The sequence below is a fragment of the Hirundo rustica genome, chromosome 26 (genome assembly GCF_015227805.2).
Source record: "Hirundo rustica isolate bHirRus1 chromosome 26, bHirRus1.pri.v3, whole genome shotgun sequence".
NCBI lineage: Eukaryota > Metazoa > Chordata > Aves > Passeriformes > Hirundinidae > Hirundo > Hirundo rustica.
In genome coordinates this window covers 491,633-510,978 of record NC_053475.1, presented here as the reverse complement: position 1 = coordinate 510,978, position 19,346 = coordinate 491,633, and the positions used below count along the sequence as shown (strand labels likewise).

Here is a 19,346-nt window from a genome sequence, read left to right as displayed (position 1 = left end):
CCTGCTCCCACAAGACCTGCTCTCCACTCCCTCGGGAACCTCGGCACTACACGGCTCGGAGAAGGTTCCAGACTTCGAATCCTGATTCCCGACCGAACACCAGCAGCCCATTCCCCCCCTTCCCGCAGCCCCATCCTGAGCCCTCAGACAGCCGCCAACGCGCCCCAGCTCCCCTCAGGGACAGCACCCAGCGGCTCCTTTGGGTGCAGGAATCTTCGGGAAGCCTGGGAAAGTTTCATCCAGCCGAGATATCCATCGGCAAAGAGCTGGGTCAGGACGAGCGTCGGATGCGCAGGGAGCCGAGCGCCAGGCGCCTCCAGGTGCGCTCCACTTCAGCCCAACAGGTTCCAGGACACATTCCTGTGTCCCTGAGCTCCCGTTCCCGGGCAGCCTCCTTCCCCCCAGGCCAGGATCCATCCAATCACTCATCCCTGCAAGCTCCCATGATGGATCTGTATCGATCCACCCCAGCTCCTGGGGTTTCCAGCTCCCTTTATCGGGTCTGCACTTCCCTTAATCCCATCTCAGCCCTCCCCAAAGGAATGAGATAAGAGGCAGGCTGGAAAGGCCGATAAAATGGAACTGAACAAATCCATTAATGCTGTTTCTGTGCCAGGAATTACAAATCCCAGCCCTCGGTAATTAGGTCTCTGCCAGCCAGAGTCCCAGCACGGCAAAGCTGAGGAGGGAAGTCAGGCTCACTAAAATGTATCCTGAGAAATAAAAAGCAATACCTGGAGTGCCAGGACACTTTGGATCATTCGCCAGGAGTGGCACTGAGGGGCTGTTTGGGGACAAAGCGGTCAAATGAATTGCAAGCACAGCCCAAGGCAGTGTGGCCGGTGGCTATCCCTGCCCTGGGCAGTGGGAGCCATTCCCTGTGTCCTGTCCCTCCAGCCCTTGTCCCCAGCCCCTCTGCAGCTCTCCTGGAGCCCCTTTGTGCCCTGGAAGGGCTCGGAGCTCTCCCTGGATCCTGCTCCTCTCCAGGGGAGCACCCCCAGCTCTCCCAGCCTGGCTCCAGAGGGGCTCCAGCCCTGGAGCAGCTCCAGCCCCTCCTCTGGACCATCTCCAGCAGCTCCAGGTCCTCCTGCTGTTGGACCAGAGCTGGAGGCAGCTCTGCAGGTGGGGTCTCAGCTGAGTGGGCAGAATCCCCCCTTTTCCCCACTGTGGGATCAGCCCAGGTCACCACTGGCTTCCCCAGACCCCTCATGACCCAACCAAACCAACCCAGGAAAGCCCAAATCACAGGAGAAAGTCGAATCCAGGACATTTTGTGGAGGCACTAAATCAGGGAGGGAGGAACAACTGACCAGGATAACTGGGACGCGTTTTGGTGGTGACTTCCCTCGTACAAGTGGAGATTAATGGACATTTCAAAAGACAGTTGTTTTAGCTTAACCCCTCCCCTCCATGTTTTCCTTGGGATGGGACCTAAGGGATGCATCAACAACGTAAAAAAGTAACAAATACTAATAAAATAAATAAACCCAGACGCTCGTCACACCAACACCCTCCCTGGAACAGATTCAGATTCGATTTCAGTTGACATCTCCTAAAAAACAAAGCCTTTCTCAGGAAAAAACAAACCACGGCCACTTCAGAGAAAAACACGGGAAGAACTGGCCAGGATCTCCCAGGCAGAGGCAGGAAAACAGGAAAACACTGAGCAAATTATCAGTGAGTACCTGGTTTCCCTTAAACCCGGGGACTTTCTGCTTTTTGAGCAGATTTTTTTTTGGACTCCTGATGTTTGTCGGGATTTTCCAGCCCACCCTGGAGCCAGCCCCAGCCCTGGCAGGAGGCTGCTGGTCCTTCTCCCTCCTGGAAGTGATGACAAAGTGCTCGGTCTTCCTCGAGCTGCCCAAAGGCTCGTTAGGAAATGGCCCTAATTAAGTTTGATGGATGGGGACTGGGGATTATTCCTAATCTCCGTGCAGCAGCCAGAGCAGAAAGGATATTTCACACAAGGATTCTAACTGCAAGGGCTGCAACGGCACAGCACGTGCGTGGCCTGACTCCACAGACCCAGAACCTGCTCCCAAGGTTTCAAATCCCGAGGAAAAAGGCACGAAATGAGGAGAGCTGGATTTGGATCCCATGGGTAATCCCTCGCCGGAGTCAGCCTTGCTATAAGGTGGTTTAAAAATAATTGGGTTTATACGTAACAGGCCTCAATCACAAAATTGGGTTCAAAATGTAAAGTCCAGTGAATGTTAAGGATTTTTCCTCAAAAAAAAAAAAATTTTAAAAATTAAGTTTTGCTTTTCTGTATTTCCTTCCTTCCCTCTCTGATGTGGGAGGGAATATTCCTCACAGGAAGATATTGGAACATCCAAGCCCTTCCTTGAGCATTTTCATCTTTGCACAAAACAGTGGAAGAAATCAGCAGAGAAAACACAAAAACCAGGAAAAAAACCCTCCAGGTCTCTCCGTTCCCAGTCTGAGTTGAGGCTGAAATCAAACGATTTCTCCAAGTGCTCTGTACACGGATCTGCCTCGGTGACCTGGAGATCACCCAGCAGGAGAAATGCGGGCTTTTGATGTCAAAGTACAAGGGAAGAGCTGGGATCACTTACAGACAGGCTTGCTCAGACCCCAGGACAAAACATGCTCAAGCAACACCTGGGAAAGAAACGTTCCTGACCTGGGAAAGGGGGGGGAAAAACAAACCAGAATTGGGATGAGCCAGATGAGCTCCTCAAACCGGTTTTCTGCAATCACAATCACAAACAGTTGCATCAGCGCAAAGCGGAGAATAACAGGGGGCAGTGAGGGCAGCTCGTGGGGGAAACACAGACAGATCCAAGCAAAACGCCGCTTCCAAGCAGCCCGGAGAGGAGCGGGGGTGTGCGCGGCATTCCCTGCCCAGATTGCAGCCAGGACAATCCCTTCTGCTTCAGCTCTCCCGCACCGCCTCCTCCGGCAGCAAATCCCCGCGGGCTGAGCTCCTCCCTGCCCAGGTGAGCTCCCGGCGGCGGCACGGATCACACCTGCAAAAGCGGGACGGAGCCGCGGCACCCGGAGCCACCCCAGCGCCCGCCCTCCGCGGGCTCACACCCCCCTCTCGTGGCAGGCACCCGGCTCCCCTGACCCCGCAGGAAAAGCTTTTTCCAGAGCTGCATCCCGAGCTCCGGATTCCCGGAGCTCTCCCTTCCGGAGGTTCTGCTGATGAAGCACATGAATATTGATGATCTGCAGAGATGCAGCAGCGAAAGCAGCTGCGGGGAGAGGATCTCCGAGTTCAGCAAACGCTGCCTGGTGCAGAAACCTCTGGGGCAGGGAAAGGAGAGGGAACGGGGAGATTTCGTGGGGGAAAACAGGTCAAGCTGTTCAAGCAGGCTTAGGAGACCAGGATCCTACATTTAAGCAGGAAAAGGGGATCCCAGTCCTTAAATGAAAGCTTTGGGAAAGCTGTCACCTCTTTTTAGAGCTCAAAGATTCCGGGGAGCAGCAGTTTTACAGCCCTGCATGGATCCATCACGGAATATCCTGAGTGGGGAAGGATCCACGGGGATCCGAGCCCAGCTCCCGGCTCTGCACAGCGCCCAGCAATTCCCCCTGCGCCTGGGAGCGTCGTCCAAAGGCTCCTGGAGTTCTGTAGGGCTGTGTTGCCATCCCTGCGGATGAAAACGAGCGCAGACGGCTCTGGCTGCCCTTCCCTGACCCAGTTTAGGGTGTTTTTTGGGGACACGGGCTTGTTGGAGCAAGTCCAGAAGAGGATTAGAGGGATGGAGCACCTCTGCCACAAGGAAAGGCCGGGAGAGTTGGGATTGCTCAGCCTGGAGAAGCTCGGGGGTGACCTCATTGTGGCCTTGCAGCACCCCAAGGGAACAGCAAAAAAACCACGGAACTGGACATTGGACAAGGGCCTGGAGTGACAGGACAATTCGGGATATGGAATGTGTCCTCTTCTCTGCTGGGAGCAGGAAAAGCCCTGCGGGACGATGACCTACAGCTCCCACATCCTCACACACTGCTGATCACAGCTCCTTCCCAAAAACCCCCTCCGAGGGGAGACGAACCTGGGTCCTCAATCAAATCGGCACCCCCACGAATTTTGGAGGAATTCGGCGGGTTTGAGACATTTCCTGCCTGTCAAACGCTGCTGGAAGGAGCTGGGATTCAGCTGGGGGAGGGAGCTCGAGTACCCACACACAGAGATGTAATCTCGTGTCAGAGTTAAGCCAGCCTAAAGAGCGAGTGCATCAGACCCTGCCGAGAAGGGATCTGGGGACAGAAACCGCTGGGGAGAGACTTCTCCAGCTCCGGGAGGGGAGTGACAGGATCCTGGACACAGACTCGTGCCGGAGCCGCTCGCATCCAGCCAAAGCCTCTTTGCTTTCCCTGCACTTCCCACATCCCAGGCACAGCCAGGGTCTGCTTGGAAAAAGCAGTTCCTTCACCCTCCAGAGCTGCCAGAGCCGTGTGAGCGCAGCAGAGCCGGAGGGGACGGATCGTCCTGCATTTACACCCCAAAGATCCCACGGGATCTTTACCAGAGCGCCGATAAACCCGGGCTGGGTCGCTCCCTCCCCTTGCGCCGAGCGACATCTTCCCATCTCCACAGCAACAGGATTTTCCAGGGACAGCACCACCTGTTTCCCTGCCTCCCTTCCCGCTGATCCGCACGGAACCGTGCCCGCAGGACAGGGACAGCTGCCTTTTTGTCACGAGAGGGTTGAGATAGGTTTGAAGCGACAGATCCTGGCCGAGCTGGTGCTGCCGAATGCGGGTCACGGCACAACAGCACCCCTGAGGAGCAGCCTGGAGCGGCACAGCCAAGCGGGACACAAATTGAACCACCTGGATACGGATCCCTAAGGAAAAGGGGACACTCCCCAGCAGCAAGGTCACAGCCTCAGGAGCGCCTCTCGCTCGAGGCAGGGAAGGGCAAAGCCTCAAAGATGCATTTTTAAGGCAAGGGTGAATCTTCCAGAACAAAGACAGGACGGAAAACCGGCCCAGCCTCGTCCAGGGAAAAAAACTGGGGATGGTTCTCGTTTTGCAAAGCCTCCTCAGCCGCTGCAGCACCGGCTGCTCCAAGTTGAGGTGACATTGCATCGGTCCTCTCCACCCCTTAGTCAGGAGGAGGAAGAAAAAAATCCATCCACCCTTAGTCTGCAAAACTCCAGTGTTAGGGAGAGCTCTGGATAAAAATAGCACCAAGGTTTTATTTTATTTTATTTATGAGCTAAATTAAAACGTTGGGAGGTTTATTCCCTGCGATTCTGCTCGGGTGAGACCTCACCTGCAGAGCTGCGCCAGCACAGGGAGGACGTGGGGAGAGTGGAGAGGAAGGAGGCACCGGGATGATCTGAGGGATGGAGCAGCTCTGCTGGGAGGAAAGGCTGGGAAAATTTGGATTGTCCAGCCCGGAAAAGCTCCAGGGTCACCTAACTGTGACTCTCCAGTGCCTGAAGGAGCCACGAGAAACGTGGAGAGAGAGTTTGGACAAGGGCTGGAGGGGCAGGACACAGGGAATGGCTCCCACTGCAGAGGGGAGGGCTGGATGGGGTCCTGGGAAGGAATTCCTCCCTGTGAGGGTGGGAGAGGCTGGGATGGGATTCCCAGAGCAGCTGTGGCTGCCCCTGGATCCCTGGAAGTGTCCAAAGCCAAGGCTGGAGCCACCTGGGGTGGTGGGAGGTGTCCCTGCCCGTGGCACCAAAAGAGTGGCACCGAGGCTCCATCCACCTGAGCGACACCCCGGAAAACACCTGGAATGAGCAGGAGCGCAGGGCAGGGATCAAACTTACTCACCAACAACAGGAAAAGAGGCCCAAAATAGCAGCTTTGGAAGGCTCCAAAGCTACTTGAGAAGCCAGGCCAGATTTGACAAATAGCTCCAGCCAAAATGGAGAAAATAATTAGAAAAACATTGAAATGTGTCATTTTTAGCTGTTGTTCTTTTTTTTTTTTTTTTTTTTTTTTTTTAACTGAAACGTTTTACTTCGGAAATGATGAAACATTTTAGTCCCAGCAGGATCTTGGAGCCTTTGTCCCAGCGAGACAGAAATGTTTATTCGGTTTGTCACCGACTGCCTGACTCAAATGTCAGGAGGAAACTTCAGTGTTGCTTTCTCGCGTAAAAATAAAAATTAAAAACGCACACAAGATTTTATCTGGTGGCACACCAGGGCATTAGGAGAGGCCAGATAAAGGGTTGAAGGCAAGCACCTTTCCTGTCCAGATCCTCAACTCCCCTAATTCCCAGCAGGCTGAGCCACGAGGGATTAGGCAATCTGCACGGAGAGGGGACGGGGTGACCTCAGGTGACAGCAGAGGCCAGAAGAGAAGGTTCCTTTTGGGAGCCTCCCATGGAACCGCCCCAAACCAGCCCTGGGAACAGCAGGGTTGAGGGTGATGAAGGCTGAGAGGAACAAAAGCTGGTGAGAGACGTCCCCCAGAGCCACCAGAAGGGAGAATTGGGACCTTCCCCTCGCTCCCATGCCCAGGGCACTGGGAAAAGCCACATCCTGCCTCTTCCATCAGCGCTGCAGCCTCTGCCAAGGAATCCAGGACTGGGGCCTTGGGTTTCCTCTAATTTTAGGGTCTGATGAAAAGGCTTGGGGTCTCCTCCAAGCTTTCCCAGCGAAGGGCTGAGTGCCCCAGCCAAGAGCCCCGGGGATCCCACAGCGCTCCCAGCACTCCCACGTGAGCCCAGATGTCCCGTGCCTTTCCCTGCCCACACACCACGGCCACGCCGCCAATCCAAGGCCTCGCCGCCGCGGATAACGATCCCGGCTCCGGTGATCCGATATCCACAGCAGGCCCCGAGCTCCAGCCTGCTGAGAGCTCATCCCAGATCCACGGGCCTTGCCCAGATAATGACCTTTAGCTCCTCCAAACGCTAAGTCAGCTCTTAAACCAGCCAGGAGGGACCTGCAGCAGGAGGAGCTTTCCAAAGTGCGTGACACGAAGCTTTGGAGGCGCGCGCCCCAACTCCAAACTGTCCCAGCACAGGTTTTCTTGGAGCAGGCAGAGCTTGGTGTGAGGCACAGAGACCCCGGCGTGTCCAGATGGAGGGGATGGAGCCGGTGATTACAGCAGGGAGGGAATTGGGAGCCGGGACGTGAAACCGGAGAGGGGAAACGTTTAAAGCTTTCATCTTGGAAACGGCTTCCTGATAGGAGATTTATGAGCAACGGGAATAGTCTCCTTTGCAGAAGGCTGGAAGCTGAGCTGCTGGAACGAGACCGGATAAAAAGGGAGACAAGGCATGAGGAATGGATTTGGTTTGAGCAGAAGACAGGACCCGGAGGTCCCCTCCCGGCTCCAGCCACCTTCCCACACACCCAAGCCCACAGCTGGGACATTCTCCCCCCTGGCACCAGCAGAGGTTGTCACAGCCTCCAGCACAGCGCCAGACGAGCGTGACCAGCCCCAGCCTCTCTCCCCGCGGCAGCTGCTCCTGGGGCTGCTACAGAGCCTCATTTTTTGGCTAATTCCTGGCGTGGTAGCCAGACCCCGGGGCTCGACACATCCGACTTTTGTGTGGGAGCCTGTGGAAGGGGCAGGTTCATTAATACGTGTTTAACTTGGACCTTGAAGGAGCTGAACTTTTCCTGACTTAGCTCTCCCTGTATCTGTATCCCACTTTCCTGTAATCAACCTTTCCCTTTTTCCTGCCTTGGCCTTTCCCAGTGAGTTCGTGGGTATTGGTTTTCTCTGGAGCTGCTGGAGGATGTGGGAGTGACAGCTCTGGCCTTCCAAGATCTGTATTCACCCTACTTTTATCCAGCTCCTCGTTCCCCTGGCTCCTCTTCCAACCTCTGCACGACCTGAAGGGGCGAAAAGATGAAGGAGACAAGAGCCAGCACCTCTCCAAACCCATCAGAGTCATGGAGTGGTTTGGGTTGGAGGAGCTCACCCATTCCCACCCCTGAATGGCCAAGGACATCTTCCACTGGACGCTCCAAGCCCTGTCCATCCTGGGAAAGGCTTAGTTGGGAAGCTCATCCAAGGCTCAGCCTCGTAAAGCTGCCGAGCCAGAGCCCCGAGCAGGGATCAGATGCTGAATTCTGACCTCAGCCGGGTGCAGCCAGCCCAAAGCGCTCTGACTTCGGGCTTACTGCCCCACAAAAACAGCACTGAAATCACTTCATTAATCCCCAGAGCCTTGTTTCCTTCCTTTCTTCCTTCCTTCCCCCGGCCAAGCTTAAAATAGTATTTCGCATTCCTCATATTTCACTCCAGAACTAATTAACACCCAATCAGCCCAAAGCTCTTCCCACAGCAGCCTGGCCCTGACGGTGCAACCTGCCCACCCTTGGCAGCAGCAGGAGCACCCACCGGGCTCCCAGCTCCTCCCAAAAGCCGTTTCTGATGGAGCATCTGGAAAGAACCGAGCCAAAACGGGAAACCAGCAGAATTCAAGCCCCACGTGCGCTTTTGCCTCCACCCCACGTGCACGCACAACTCTGTAGTGCCCATAAACAATCTCAGGGCCGTGGTAAATCCCCCAACGCCACGAGCAGTCACTTTTCCAGAGGTTCCAGCAGCTCCTAAATTAGGACAAACCCCAGGAGTTAAGCTGTTTCCTCGCTGGTACCACCACAGAGCAGGGCTCACCCCGTGTCCAGCCCCATGACAGTTTTAACCCAGCTAAAAAAGCTCCTTGGATTCAGCACAGGGGCGTGGGACTGGAAAGATGGAGCCCAAGTCTCGCTTCACTTGGATTTCGCTGCCTTCTCAGCACCCCAGGCCAAGAGTGAGTCAAAAGGGGCTGTGGAGATGACGGAGCTGGAAAGGAAACGTCACCCAGGAGGGCTCCAAAGAAACGTCACCCACGAGACATCAGCCCCCTCACTACGGCATCTTCCCCGCTCACACACGTCAGGCTCGGAGGATCACGGAGGGGCTGTGGACCAGGAGAGGGTGTAAAGAGTGGCACGAACACAGGGAAGACGTGGCAGCTACAGGGGAGGGAGGAAAGGTCAAACACACCACGCCTGACGTGTTTGTGCAGTTTTCAGCCCAAACTTCCACCCACAGACCAAAGGCAAGGGCAGCTGCAGCACTGCAGGCAGCTCGTGAGCAAGAGCTGGTTCATCCCTTCAGTCCTTGCACTTACTGCTTAAAAATAACCCTAAAATTACAAAAAAAAAAAAAAAAAACCAAAAACCATACCAAGTACCCCACACCTCTGTAGAGCCCCATCCTCTCCCCTGAGAGCTGTGAGGAGGCAGGAGAGCCAGGCACCCCCAAAAACAGGGAACCGATGAAGGGAAGACAAAGTGGCACTTTGTGTGTCTGGCTGACACGGTTCAGTCGTTAAGTTGAACTCAGTGATTCTGCCCTGTCCTTCCAGCCATGCCCACCCTCAGGGGCCAGGCCTGGGGCAGCAGCTGCGACCCCCTCACACCCTGGCATCCCCCAAAGCCTTAAAGAGCGGCCACAAGGGACAACACCTCTCCCCGGCGCAAGGGCCGCACAACAGCTTTCTCTCCCTGCTTGGGCAAGCCTGACACCTATGAGGGGGCTGTGGGCAGCCCCCGAAGAGTCCCTGGAGAGCGTAAAACCCCCCACAACAAGCCAGACCGCACACTGCCGCGGCTCCCGCCGCTGTGAGGGGGCCGCGCCTCCGCCGGGGGCTTTTATAGCGCCCGCCGCGCGCGCGCCCGGTCACGTGCCTCCCCCTCCATCGCCCCGCCGCTGACGTCATCGCCGCGCGCGGCAGCATGGCGGCGGCGCCCGGCGTGGCGCCGGTTCGAGCCCGGTGAGTGCGGGGTCCCGAACCCTCCCGGGATGTGCCCGATCCCTCTGTGACCCACCCCCAAGAACGGGCTCGGTCCCTTCATAACCTTCTCTGGTATGTGCGCTGTCCCTTCATAAACGCCCCGGTACGTTAGCGACCCCTCCATGACTCCCCCCAGTCCCTGCCTCTGGTCCCTCGATAAACCTCCCGGTACATTCCCGATCTCTCCATATCCCCTTCCACTACATTCCCAACTCCTCCATAATCCCCCAGTACGTGCCTGGTCCCTCCATAACCCGCCCCCCCGGTGCATTCCCGACCTCTCCATACCCCCCCAGTGCCTGCCCAGCCCCTCCTGACCCCCCTTCTCCATGGACACCCCCTTCCCACGCAGGTTCCTCACCTCCAAGGAGCAGTTCCACGCCTACCTGCGGGCAGGGGGCGAGGAGGAGGAGGAGGAAAAGGAGGAGAAGGAGGAGAAGGAGGAAGAGGAGCAGGTCAGCAGCGCCCAGAGCGAACCCCCAGCCAAGAGGGTGAAGGCAGAGGAGCTCGGGCAGGATGGGGAAAGCCGAGGGAATGCTGGAGAGGAGGAGAAGGAGCGGCCGGAGAAGAAGAGAGCGCGGGGGCAGAACAAGAGCCGGCCGTGCATGAAACCCAGCTCGTATGAGCAGAGCAGGCTGTGCCCCTCGGTGACACAGGTGGGACACAGGGCCCCGCTCTGCCTGGGTCAGGTGGGGTTTTGGGAAGGAATTCGTCCCTGGGATTGAATTCCCAGAGCAGCTGCGGCTGCCCCTGGATCCCTGGCAGTGTCCAAGGCCAGGCTGGATGGGATTTGGAGCATCCTGGGCCAGTGGAAGGTGTCCCTGCCGGTGGGACTGGATGGGATTTATGGTCCTTTCCACCCCAAACCAGCCCAGAATTCCATAAAAACCCGCTGGGAGAGGGTGACGTGCAAGGAGCTGGGCATCACAAGCGTCACCTTCCCTGAAGTATCTCCACCCCTCCAGCGTGTCCAACCCTGGGACCATTCCCACCCTCACCTGGGTGACCTCAGGTGCTCGGAGCAGCTCCGGGCTGCGCTGCTCCATCCCCACCTTCCCCCTGCTCCGTGTTTTCCCCAGGGCTGTGCCGGGCAGTGCCACTTCGGGCCGCGCTGCCGCTTCCTCCATGACGTGTCCGAGTACCTGGCGGCCAAGCCGGCGGACCTGGGCCGGCGCTGCGTCCTCTTCGACACCTTCGGCCGCTGTCCCTACGGCGTCACGTGTCGCTTCGGCCGGGCGCACCTCGGCGACGGCCACCAGAACCTGGTCAACGCCGCCCTGGCCCGGCAGTGGGAAGGGAAGGTGCTGGTGAGGAACAGCCTCTCCAAGGAGCTCCAGCAGCGGCTGCGCAAGAGGAAGTTCTCCTTCCGGAAAGCCGAGGAGTTTCTCCGCGCGCTCCGCGGTGGGAAGGGAGGCAACGCTTCGGGGGGCTCCGCGGAGGTGTCCAACTGCACTGCACCCCACGAGGGCCTGGGAGACAGCCCTGTGCTGCAGGAGCAGGGAGAAGATCCCAAACCTGAGGTCCTGCAGAGCTCTCGAGGGGCTGAGGATGCTCCCAAACCTGAGGCCCAGCAGAATTCCCAAGGAGCTGAGGATGCTCCCAAACCTGAGGCCCTGCAGAGCTCCCAAGGAGCTGAGGATGCTCCCAAACCTGAGGCCCTGCAGAACTCCCAAGGAGCTGAGGATGCTCCCAAACCTGAGGCCCTGCAGAGCTCCCAAGGAGGTGAGGGTGCTCCCAAACCTGAGGCCCTGCAGAACTCCCAAGGAGCTGAGGATGCTCCCAAACCCGAGGCCCTGCAGAGCTCCCGAGGGGCTCCCTCCATCCCAACCCTGGGTCCGCTGACAGATGAAGACGTCACGAAGCTGCGGCCATGTGAGAAGAAGAAGGTGAGAGTCCCGTGTGTCCTGATCCCATCCTGGTGGAGATGGCGTGTGGAAAGATGGAAGAGAAACCCCTTGGAGAGCCTTCAGCTGGGGGAGGCAGGCAGAGCATTTCTTATATATGGGAGGAATTCTTCCCTGTGAGGGTGGGGAGGGGCTGGGATGGAATTCCCAGAGCAGCTGTGGCTGCCTCGTCCCTGGGAGTGTCCAAGGCCAGGCTGGACAGGGCTTGAAGCACCCTGGGATAGTGGAAGGTGTTGCTGCCCACGGATGATCCTTAAGGTCCTTTCCAAGCCCCACACCATTCTGTGATTCCATAAAAACCGTTGCAGCTCTGCTGAGCAGCTCCTCCATCCCTGTTTTCCAGCTGGAAATCCAAGGCAAGCTCTACCTGGCGCCACTGACCACGGTAGGTCGATGACTCCACCCTTGTGCCAAAATTCGCTGTGGCACAATTGGAGCGGAGCAGATCCGCCAACAGTCCCTGTCCCTGCTGTCCCTGGCAGTGTGGAAACCTCCCTTTCCGGCGGGTCTGCAAACGTTTCGGAGCAGATGTCACCTGTGGGGAGATGGCTGTGTGCACCAACCTGCTCCAGGGCCAGTCCTCCGAGTGGGCTCTGCTCAAACGCCACCACACCGAGGACATCTTCGGGGTGCAGGTGAGTGTTACCACCCCGTAACCCACCAGTAACTCACTTTCCCAGGGGAAAAGCTGCCTCTGGAATTCAGGGAAGCTGTTGTTCTTTGGCAGCTGGAGGGGGCCTTTCCAGACACCATGACCAAGTGTGCAGAGCTCCTGAACAGGACAATCGACGTGGATTTTGTTGACATCAACGTCGGGTGTCCCATTGACCTGGTCTACAAGAAGGTGAGAAGTTCTGTGGTTCATTTTCCTTCTCCCTCATCCCCTGCTGCCTGATTGCTCTTTCCAGTCTCCTGCAGAGCTCCCAGTTCATTTGTGGGCAGTAGATCTCAATGAGAAAAGGAATAAGCTGCTCAAGGAGCAGGAAATGGCCATCTCTGCCTGGCAGGATTTGGGAGGGAAAATCACTCTGGATTTTTTTTTTTTTTTTTTTTTTTTTTTTGGTTGAAGGATCCACTCTCCCCAAATTTAAAATGCTCTAGGCCTTACCTGAGCAGCTCCAAGGACTCTCCACCGTGTGAGGAAAGTCCTGAGTGTGCCATGTTGTGTCCCTCAGGGAGGAGGCTGTGCTCTGATGACTCGCTCCAACAAGTTCGAGCAGATCGTCCGCGGGATGAACTCGGTGAGTTCCGAGCACCTGGAGCCGAGCTGCTGGAGCCCAGTCCGGCCTGGCCTCACCTTCCCTCCTCTGCAGGTGCTGGACGTCCCGCTGACGGTGAAGATCCGGACTGGGGTGCAGGAGAAGGTTAACGTGGCTCACAAAATCATCCCCAGGATCCGGGAGTGGGGAGCGTCCATGGTGACGGTACGGGGACGGGTGTGTGGGGCTGGTGGCTGGGGGATTCTGCCTGGACATCAGATGAGGCTGACCTTCCCCTGCCTTTTGGTGCCCTCTGCTAATAAAAGAGGAAAATTCGGGTGTGGAGGGTGTTTTCCTGAGCCCTGGGTCCGTGATCGTGGAATCCCAGAATGGTTTGGGAAGGGACCTTAAAGCTGATCCCACCCCACCCCACTTTCCGCTGCTCCAGGGTGCTCCAGGCCCTGTCCAACCTGTCCTTGGATACTGCCAGGGATGAGGGAGCCACAGATTGTTCCTGCAGTGCTCTGGAGCAGAGGTTTCCCGTGGTGAGGAGCGGGGAATGTGGGATCAGCCCTGTGTGGGGATCGGTTCCGGCCCACGGTGCCTTCCCTGGGGAGAGCTGCTTCTCGCTCTGCCTCACAAAAAGCCCAGACATCACCCCAAAAGCCTCCAGCCCTTTCAGCTCTGCTCAGCCCTTCCTCAGCCCGCTGTCAGCACCCAGAGGCAGATCCAGAGCTAAATCCCAAGGGATCCGTTACCCAGCTCTGCTCACCCCGCTCTGTCAGCACCCGTTGATCCCGATCCCGAGGCTCCCTACCCCATCCCGGGGGTGTCAGTGCCCCCTGTCCCTCCCTGCCCGTGCAGCGAGGCGTTCCTGGCTCTCTCCACAGCTGCACGGGCGATCCCGGGAGCAGAGGTACACCCGGAGCGCAGACTGGGAATACATCGCCGAGTGCGCCCGCGTCGCCAGCCCCATGCCCCTCTTCGGTACGTGGGGCTTCCTTTCAATTCAAATCCCTTCAAAAATGGGAAAGAAAAGGTGTTCCCAAGGATGCTTAGGGTGGGGAAAAGGTGGGAGCATCCTTGGTGCTGCTGACGTGGTGCCAAAGGGAGGGGACACGAATCACGTGGGTTTTAAAGGTGTTTTCCTGCCCCTGTGGCACAAAATCCCTAAACCTTCAGGGAAATGAGCTGAGAGGGAAGCAGGAGAGAGGAGAAGGCTCTTTTTTTCCTTGTAAGGGAACATCCATCAGAAACATCCCTGGGAATCCAAACCAGGAGCCTCTTTGGACCATCTGGCTCTTGGACGTTGTGTCCATTTTGAGTTTTATCCCATGCCTGGATTAGCTCACTTTGACTTGTCCTCACGGATCACTTTGACCTCTGGCTTCTCCCTCCTTTCCGGGCAGGAAACGGGGATATTTTGTCCTACGAAGATGCAAATCGAGCCATGCAGATGGGAGTTTCTGGAATCATGATTGCAAGGCAAGTGCGTGTGTTTCCCTTCACTCCTGAGCTCTGGTGGTTCGAGAGGAACAAAACAAACAAACAAACAAACAAAAAGGATTTAAAAAAAAATCCCTAAACAAACCCAAATCATGGAATTTCCTCTCAGTGAAACCACTCTGAAAATTGGTAAAATTAATTTGTATCAGTTGGAACTTCTTGTTGGAATGGAAAAGGAGATTTAAAGCAGAATTGGCTGGGAAATCATTGCTGGAAAGTGTCTCAAATCTTCAGGACCGTCAGTGATGGGAATAACAACCCCCCTGTTTCTTTGGCTGCAGAGGGGCACTCATCAAACCCTGGCTTTTCACGGAAATCAAGGAGCAGAGACACTGGGATATCTCCTCCAGTGAGAGATTTGACATCCTCAAGGACTTCACCAACTACGGCCTCGAGCACTGGGGGTCAGACACGCAGGGAGTGGAGAAAACCAGGAAATTCCTGCTGGAATGGCTCTCCTTCCTGTGCAGGTAATGCTGCCCAGCCAGGAGGATCATTAAGCAGTAATTAACGAATCCCTAGCGCTCACTGCTGTTGCATTTTGTTTTATTCCAGGTACATTCCAGTTGGATTATTGGAACATCTACCTCAGAGAATCAACGAGCGGCCCCCCTATTACCTGGGGAGGGATTACCTGGAGACCCTCATGGCCAGCCAAAACGTGGATGATTGGATCAAAATAAGGTAATGAAGCATCAAAATTGGTTTAAATTGCTAAAAAGGGATATGGCAGTCCCCCCGGGGACTGAACACTGACCCCTTCTTGGGTTTGGTTTTGTTCTTTCTTCCCTGGAAATGGCCAAGGCCAGGCTGGACGGAGCTTGGAGCAACCTGGGGTAGCGGGAGGTGTCCCTGCCCGTGGCAGGGGGTGGCACTGGGTGAGTTTTTAAGATCTCTGGATTAATTCTACAATTGATTCTTCCTCCCAGCGAGCTGCTCCTGGGCCCCGTCCCACCCAGCTTCACCTTCCTGCCGAAACACAAGGCCAATTCCTACAGATAGAGCTGGCCAGGCCGTGTCCCGCGGCGTCAGGAGGCGTTTGGATGGGCTGTGAGGAGGAGCGGGGCTCCTCGGCTGCGCTGGCAGCTGGAATAAAGCTGACGTTTTTAGAGGCTGGTGAGGTTTTTTTTGCCTTCCTGCCCCGCATCGATCCTGGCAGACGAACACCCGTTAGTGAGGGGATCTTTGCCTCCGGTTCGCAGCCGGAGCTGTCCGAGCTGCCCCACATCGCTGAGAAAGAGGCCTCAGCTCCCACCTTGGGAGTGACAAAACTCCCAGGACGAGGAGCAGCAACGTCCCCCCAGCCCTTCCGCTGTCCCCCACAACCGAGGTGACACGGAGTTGATGTTCAAGCTCCAAAGAGAAGCTTCTCAAAGAGCTCTGAGCGCTCTGGGGACAGCTTGGAGGGTCTCAGCAGCGTCCCCACGCCTGAGGGACCCCAGTGGCGCCAGCAGAGTGGGGAGAGGGGTGGTCCCAGCACTGCTGCCATCCATCATGGCCACCTCCACAGGGATATCCCCAGGCAATGACAGCTCCTCAGCCACTCTGCTGCCGCAAAACCGAGGTGTAAGGGATGGGGCAGGGCTGGGGCACCGCGGGGATCCCGATCTCGCCCCATCACAAACTTCTGGCCGAGCTGCTGCCTCGGTAGGTGTCATGGCGGCCTCCTGTGCCTCGGTAGCACGCATGGCGGCCCCCTGCGCCTCAGTAGGTGTCATGGCGGCCCCCTGTGCCTCGGTAGGTGTCATGGCGGCCCCCTGTGCCTCGGTAGGTGTCATGGCGGAGGCAGGAAGCGGAAGTCGCTGCTGTCACGTGACACTCGCCCTGCTCCCCGCGCGGGTGGCGGTAACGCCCGGTAGTGGCGGGGGGTGGGGGGGGAACTGGGGTGAACCGGGAGGAACCGGAGGCACCGGGAGCCGGGCTGGTGTCCGGGAAGGGGAGCTGGGGACCCAGCGGGGTAAGTGGAGGAGTTCAGAGAGAACGGGGGTGAGCGGGGGGCACGCGGTGGGTCGGGATGGGAGCACTGGGGACACTGGGAGACACTGGGGATGGCACTGGGGATGGCACTGGGAGCACTGGGGAGGGCACTGGGGACATTGGGAGACACTGGGGATGGCACTGGGGACACTGGGAGCACTGGGGATGGCACTGGGAGCACTGGGGATGGCACTGGGAGCACTGGGGAGTGCACTGGGAGCACTGGGGATGGCACTGGGAGCACTGGGGATGGCACTGGGAGTACTGGGAGCACTGGGGATGGCACTGGGAGCACTGGGGCCATGGCGCAGGGCTCCAGGAGAGGCAGCGGGGCGCACAGCAGGAGCAGCTGGGAGGGCTGGCAGGGTGCTGCAGGGGATAACTGGGGGAACTGGAGAGAGAACTGAGGGGCGCAGGGGAACTGGGAGGGTGCCCAGGCCCTAACTGGGGGAGCTGGGCGGGGTGGCGGCCGTCAGTGCCCGCGGGTTCTGAGCCGGCCGTGCCCGCAGGATGCTCCTGCGCTCCTGGAAGTCGCTGTTCACGGGGCGGCTGCTGCTCCTGACCAACACCCTGAGCTGCGGGGGGCTCCTGGCAGCCGGGGACTGCCTGCAGCAGGAATGGCACCGCCGCAAGCACCCCGAGAGCCAGCTCCAGCTGGGACGCACCGGTCAGCACTGGGACGGGCTCTGCAACTCCCATTGGCACAGGGCACGGAGGGCTGGAGAGGGCTGGACACCTTCCACTGGCCCAGGATGCTCCAAATCCCATCCAGCCCGGCCTTGGACACTGCCAGGGATCCAGGGGCAGCCGCAGCTGCTCTGGGAATTCAATCCCGGGGAGGAATTCCTTCCCAAAACCCCACCTGACCCAGGCAGAGCGGGGCCCTGTGTCCCACCTGTGTCACCGAGGGGCACAGCCTGCTCTGCTCATACGAGCTGGGTTTCGTGCACGGCCGGCTCTTGTTCTGCCCCTGCTCTCCTTCTCCTCCTCTCCAGCATTCCCTCGGCTTTCCCCATCCTGCCCGAGCTCCTCTGCCTTCACCCTCTTGGCTGGGGGTTCGCTCTGGGCGCTGCTGACCTGCTCCTCTTCCTCCTTCTCCTCCTTCTCCTCCTTTTCCTCCTCCTCCTCCTCGCCCCCTGCCCGCAGGTAGGCGTGGAACTGCTCCTTGGAGGTGAGGAACCTGCGTGGGAAGGGGGTGTCCATGGAGAAGGGGGGTCAGGAGGGGCTGGGCAGGCACTGGGGGGGTGAATCCCTCCGTGCTGAGGCGGGCTGTTGTTTGCAGGGCGGATGTTTTTGGTGGGCTGCAGCCTGGGGCCGCTGATGCATTACTGGTACCTCTGGCTGGACTCTGCCTTCCCTGCCCGGGGCGTGCGGAGCCTCAGGACGGTCCTGAAGAAAGTTCTGATTGATCAGCTGGTGGCATCGCCCAGCGTGGGAGCCTGGTACTTCCTGGGTACGTGGGACCCTCAGGGATCGCTGATCCCAGCTCCTCTTCCTGCACAGGCACCCCAGAAATCCCACCCTGGGAATCGCTGGGAGTTCTGGCAGCTTTGGGGACGTGCCCATTCCCTGAGGGAAGAACTTTTCCCTGATCTCCATCCCAAATCCCTGAACCTTTCCCTGATCTCCACCCCAAAGCTTTCCCTGATCTCCATTCCATACCCCAGAACCTTTCCCTGATCTCCATCCCAGAACCTTTCCCTGATCTCCATCCCAGACCCCTGGCACAGCTCCAGACAGATCAGTTTCACTTTTCCTTCCCATTTCCCGGAACTCCCTCCCTCCGGGTGGTGCCGGCTCTGCCCTCCCCGCCCTCTCTGGGAGGGCTTTGGGGCATTTCCCGGCAATTCCCACCGCTCTTCCCGGCGTGGAACCCGCTCTCCCATCCCCGCCCACCCCGCCTGTCCCCGCAGCCATCGGCACCCTGGAGGACCAATCTCTCCAGGAGAGCTGGGACGAGCTGAAGGAGAAATTTTGGGAATTCTACAAGGTAAAGCCCCTCCGCAGGCTCTCCCCTCTCCCCGGCTGGGATCCCTCGGGATGCTCCCGCCTGCTCCCGGCTCCTTTTCCAGGCTGACTGGTGCGTGTGGCCGGCGGCGCAGATCCTCAACTTCCTCTTCGTGCCGCCCACCTACCGCGTGGTTTATGTCAACGTGGTGACCCTGGGCTGGGACACCTACCTGTCCTACCTCAAGCACCGGGTGAGCCGCGCCCCTCGGCCCCTTCCCGGCGCCGGGAACGCCGCTCCCATCCCGTTAATCCCGGGATTTTTTTTTTCCCCCCGCTCTCCCTCTTCTTGCAGCCCCGCGGCGCCGAGCGGGACGCGGCGCGGCAGAGCCAGCGCGGCGCCAGGGCGTAGAGAGAGGGGAACCGGGCTGCTCCAGAGGCTCCTGCCTTGCACCAAATGGATTTCTGGGCGTCGTGGATGGCCAGAGCCAGCCCCCCTACCCCCCTTAATCAGCCTGCTGATGATTAACTCACCTAATTACAGCCAGGGGTTGGGGTTGTAACAGTCCCTCGTCGCGGGATGATTTCTTCAGGGGTTTGCCGAGGAGGAGCTGCTGCGGCCCCCCCGGGAAGGTTCCTGGCTGGATTTGTTCCCTCTCCGGAGCAAACCAGCCCCTTGCTGCTCGTGCAGCACCTGCCAGCCGCCTGCATCCCCGCTGAGCAGACACTGGGAAGGAATTCTTCCCCGTCAGCGTGGGGATGGGATTCCCAGAGCAGCTGTGGCAGCCCCCGGATCCCCTGGACGTGTCCGAGGCCAGGCTGGAGCCACCTGGGATGGTGGAAGGTGCTGGATTTACGGTCACTCCAACCCAAACCCACTCAGTGTTTCGCTCCTGCTCTCCCTTCAGCTCCTTCCCCTCCTGCTTTTCCAGCTCAAGGATAAAATTCCCTCCACTCCCCCCTCGCTGCCTCAGCTCCGGTTTTTCCCCCCGGCTCCGGGCGGGGGCTGCAGCCACCTGGATGCTCTATAAATAGGGATGTGATTGCACCCGTCGGCTCTGCGGCGCTCGGGAGGCG

The 19,346-nt window shown here is 58.2% G+C and overlaps 2 protein-coding genes across 3 annotated transcripts; both read left to right on the top strand.

Annotated features, from left to right (window-relative positions):
• The first annotated feature begins 9,667 nt into the window (after positions 1 to 9,667).
• On the top strand, positions 9,668 to 16,079 carry DUS3L (dihydrouridine synthase 3 like). Of its 2 annotated transcripts, none has more exons than XM_040086607.2 (13): positions 9,668 to 9,715; positions 10,089 to 10,392; positions 10,816 to 11,622; positions 11,984 to 12,025; positions 12,123 to 12,275; positions 12,368 to 12,484; positions 12,816 to 12,881; positions 12,954 to 13,064; positions 13,730 to 13,826; positions 14,249 to 14,324; positions 14,627 to 14,815; positions 14,901 to 15,029; positions 15,275 to 16,079. In XM_040086607.2, the coding sequence occupies exons 1-13, from the start codon at positions 9,678 to 9,680 to the stop codon at positions 15,345 to 15,347; spliced, it is 2,202 nt and encodes a 733-aa protein (XP_039942541.1). In that variant the 5' UTR covers positions 9,668 to 9,677; the 3' UTR covers positions 15,348 to 16,079. The 2 variants fall into 2 exon arrangements, with proteins under 2 accessions (XP_039942541.1, XP_039942542.1); XM_040086608.2 differs by having other exon boundaries at positions 9,684 to 9,808; positions 15,275 to 16,078.
• A 95-nt stretch (positions 16,080 to 16,174) lies between these two features.
• On the top strand, positions 16,175 to 19,229 carry MPV17L2 (MPV17 mitochondrial inner membrane protein like 2). Its single transcript, XM_040086610.1, has 6 exons — positions 16,175 to 16,302; positions 16,832 to 16,989; positions 17,605 to 17,775; positions 18,236 to 18,312; positions 18,395 to 18,523; positions 18,625 to 19,229. The coding sequence occupies exons 2-6, from the start codon at positions 16,833 to 16,835 to the stop codon at positions 18,679 to 18,681; spliced, it is 591 nt and encodes a 196-aa protein (XP_039942544.1). The 5' UTR covers positions 16,175 to 16,302; position 16,832; the 3' UTR covers positions 18,682 to 19,229.
• The last annotated feature ends 117 nt before the right edge of the window (positions 19,230 to 19,346 follow it).

Coding starts and splice junctions, on each gene's coding strand:
- DUS3L (XM_040086607.2), top strand. CDS start 9,678: ATGGCGGCGGCGCCCGGCGTGGCGCCGGTTCGAGCCCG. Junction 12,485..12,815: donor TTGACCTGGTCTACAAGAAG/GTGAGAAGTTCT, acceptor TGTGTCCCTCAG/GGAGGAGGCTGTGCTCTGAT. Junction 12,882..12,953: donor TCGTCCGCGGGATGAACTCG/GTGAGTTCCGAG, acceptor CCTCCTCTGCAG/GTGCTGGACGTCCCGCTGAC.
- MPV17L2 (XM_040086610.1), top strand. CDS start 16,833: ATGCTCCTGCGCTCCTGGAAGTCGCTGTTCACGGGGCGGCTGCTGCTC. Junction 17,776..18,235: donor GGGAGCCTGGTACTTCCTGG/GTACGTGGGACC, acceptor CTGTCCCCGCAG/CCATCGGCACCCTGGAGGAC. Junction 18,524..18,624: donor TGTCCTACCTCAAGCACCGG/GTGAGCCGCGCC, acceptor CTCTTCTTGCAG/CCCCGCGGCGCCGAGCGGGA.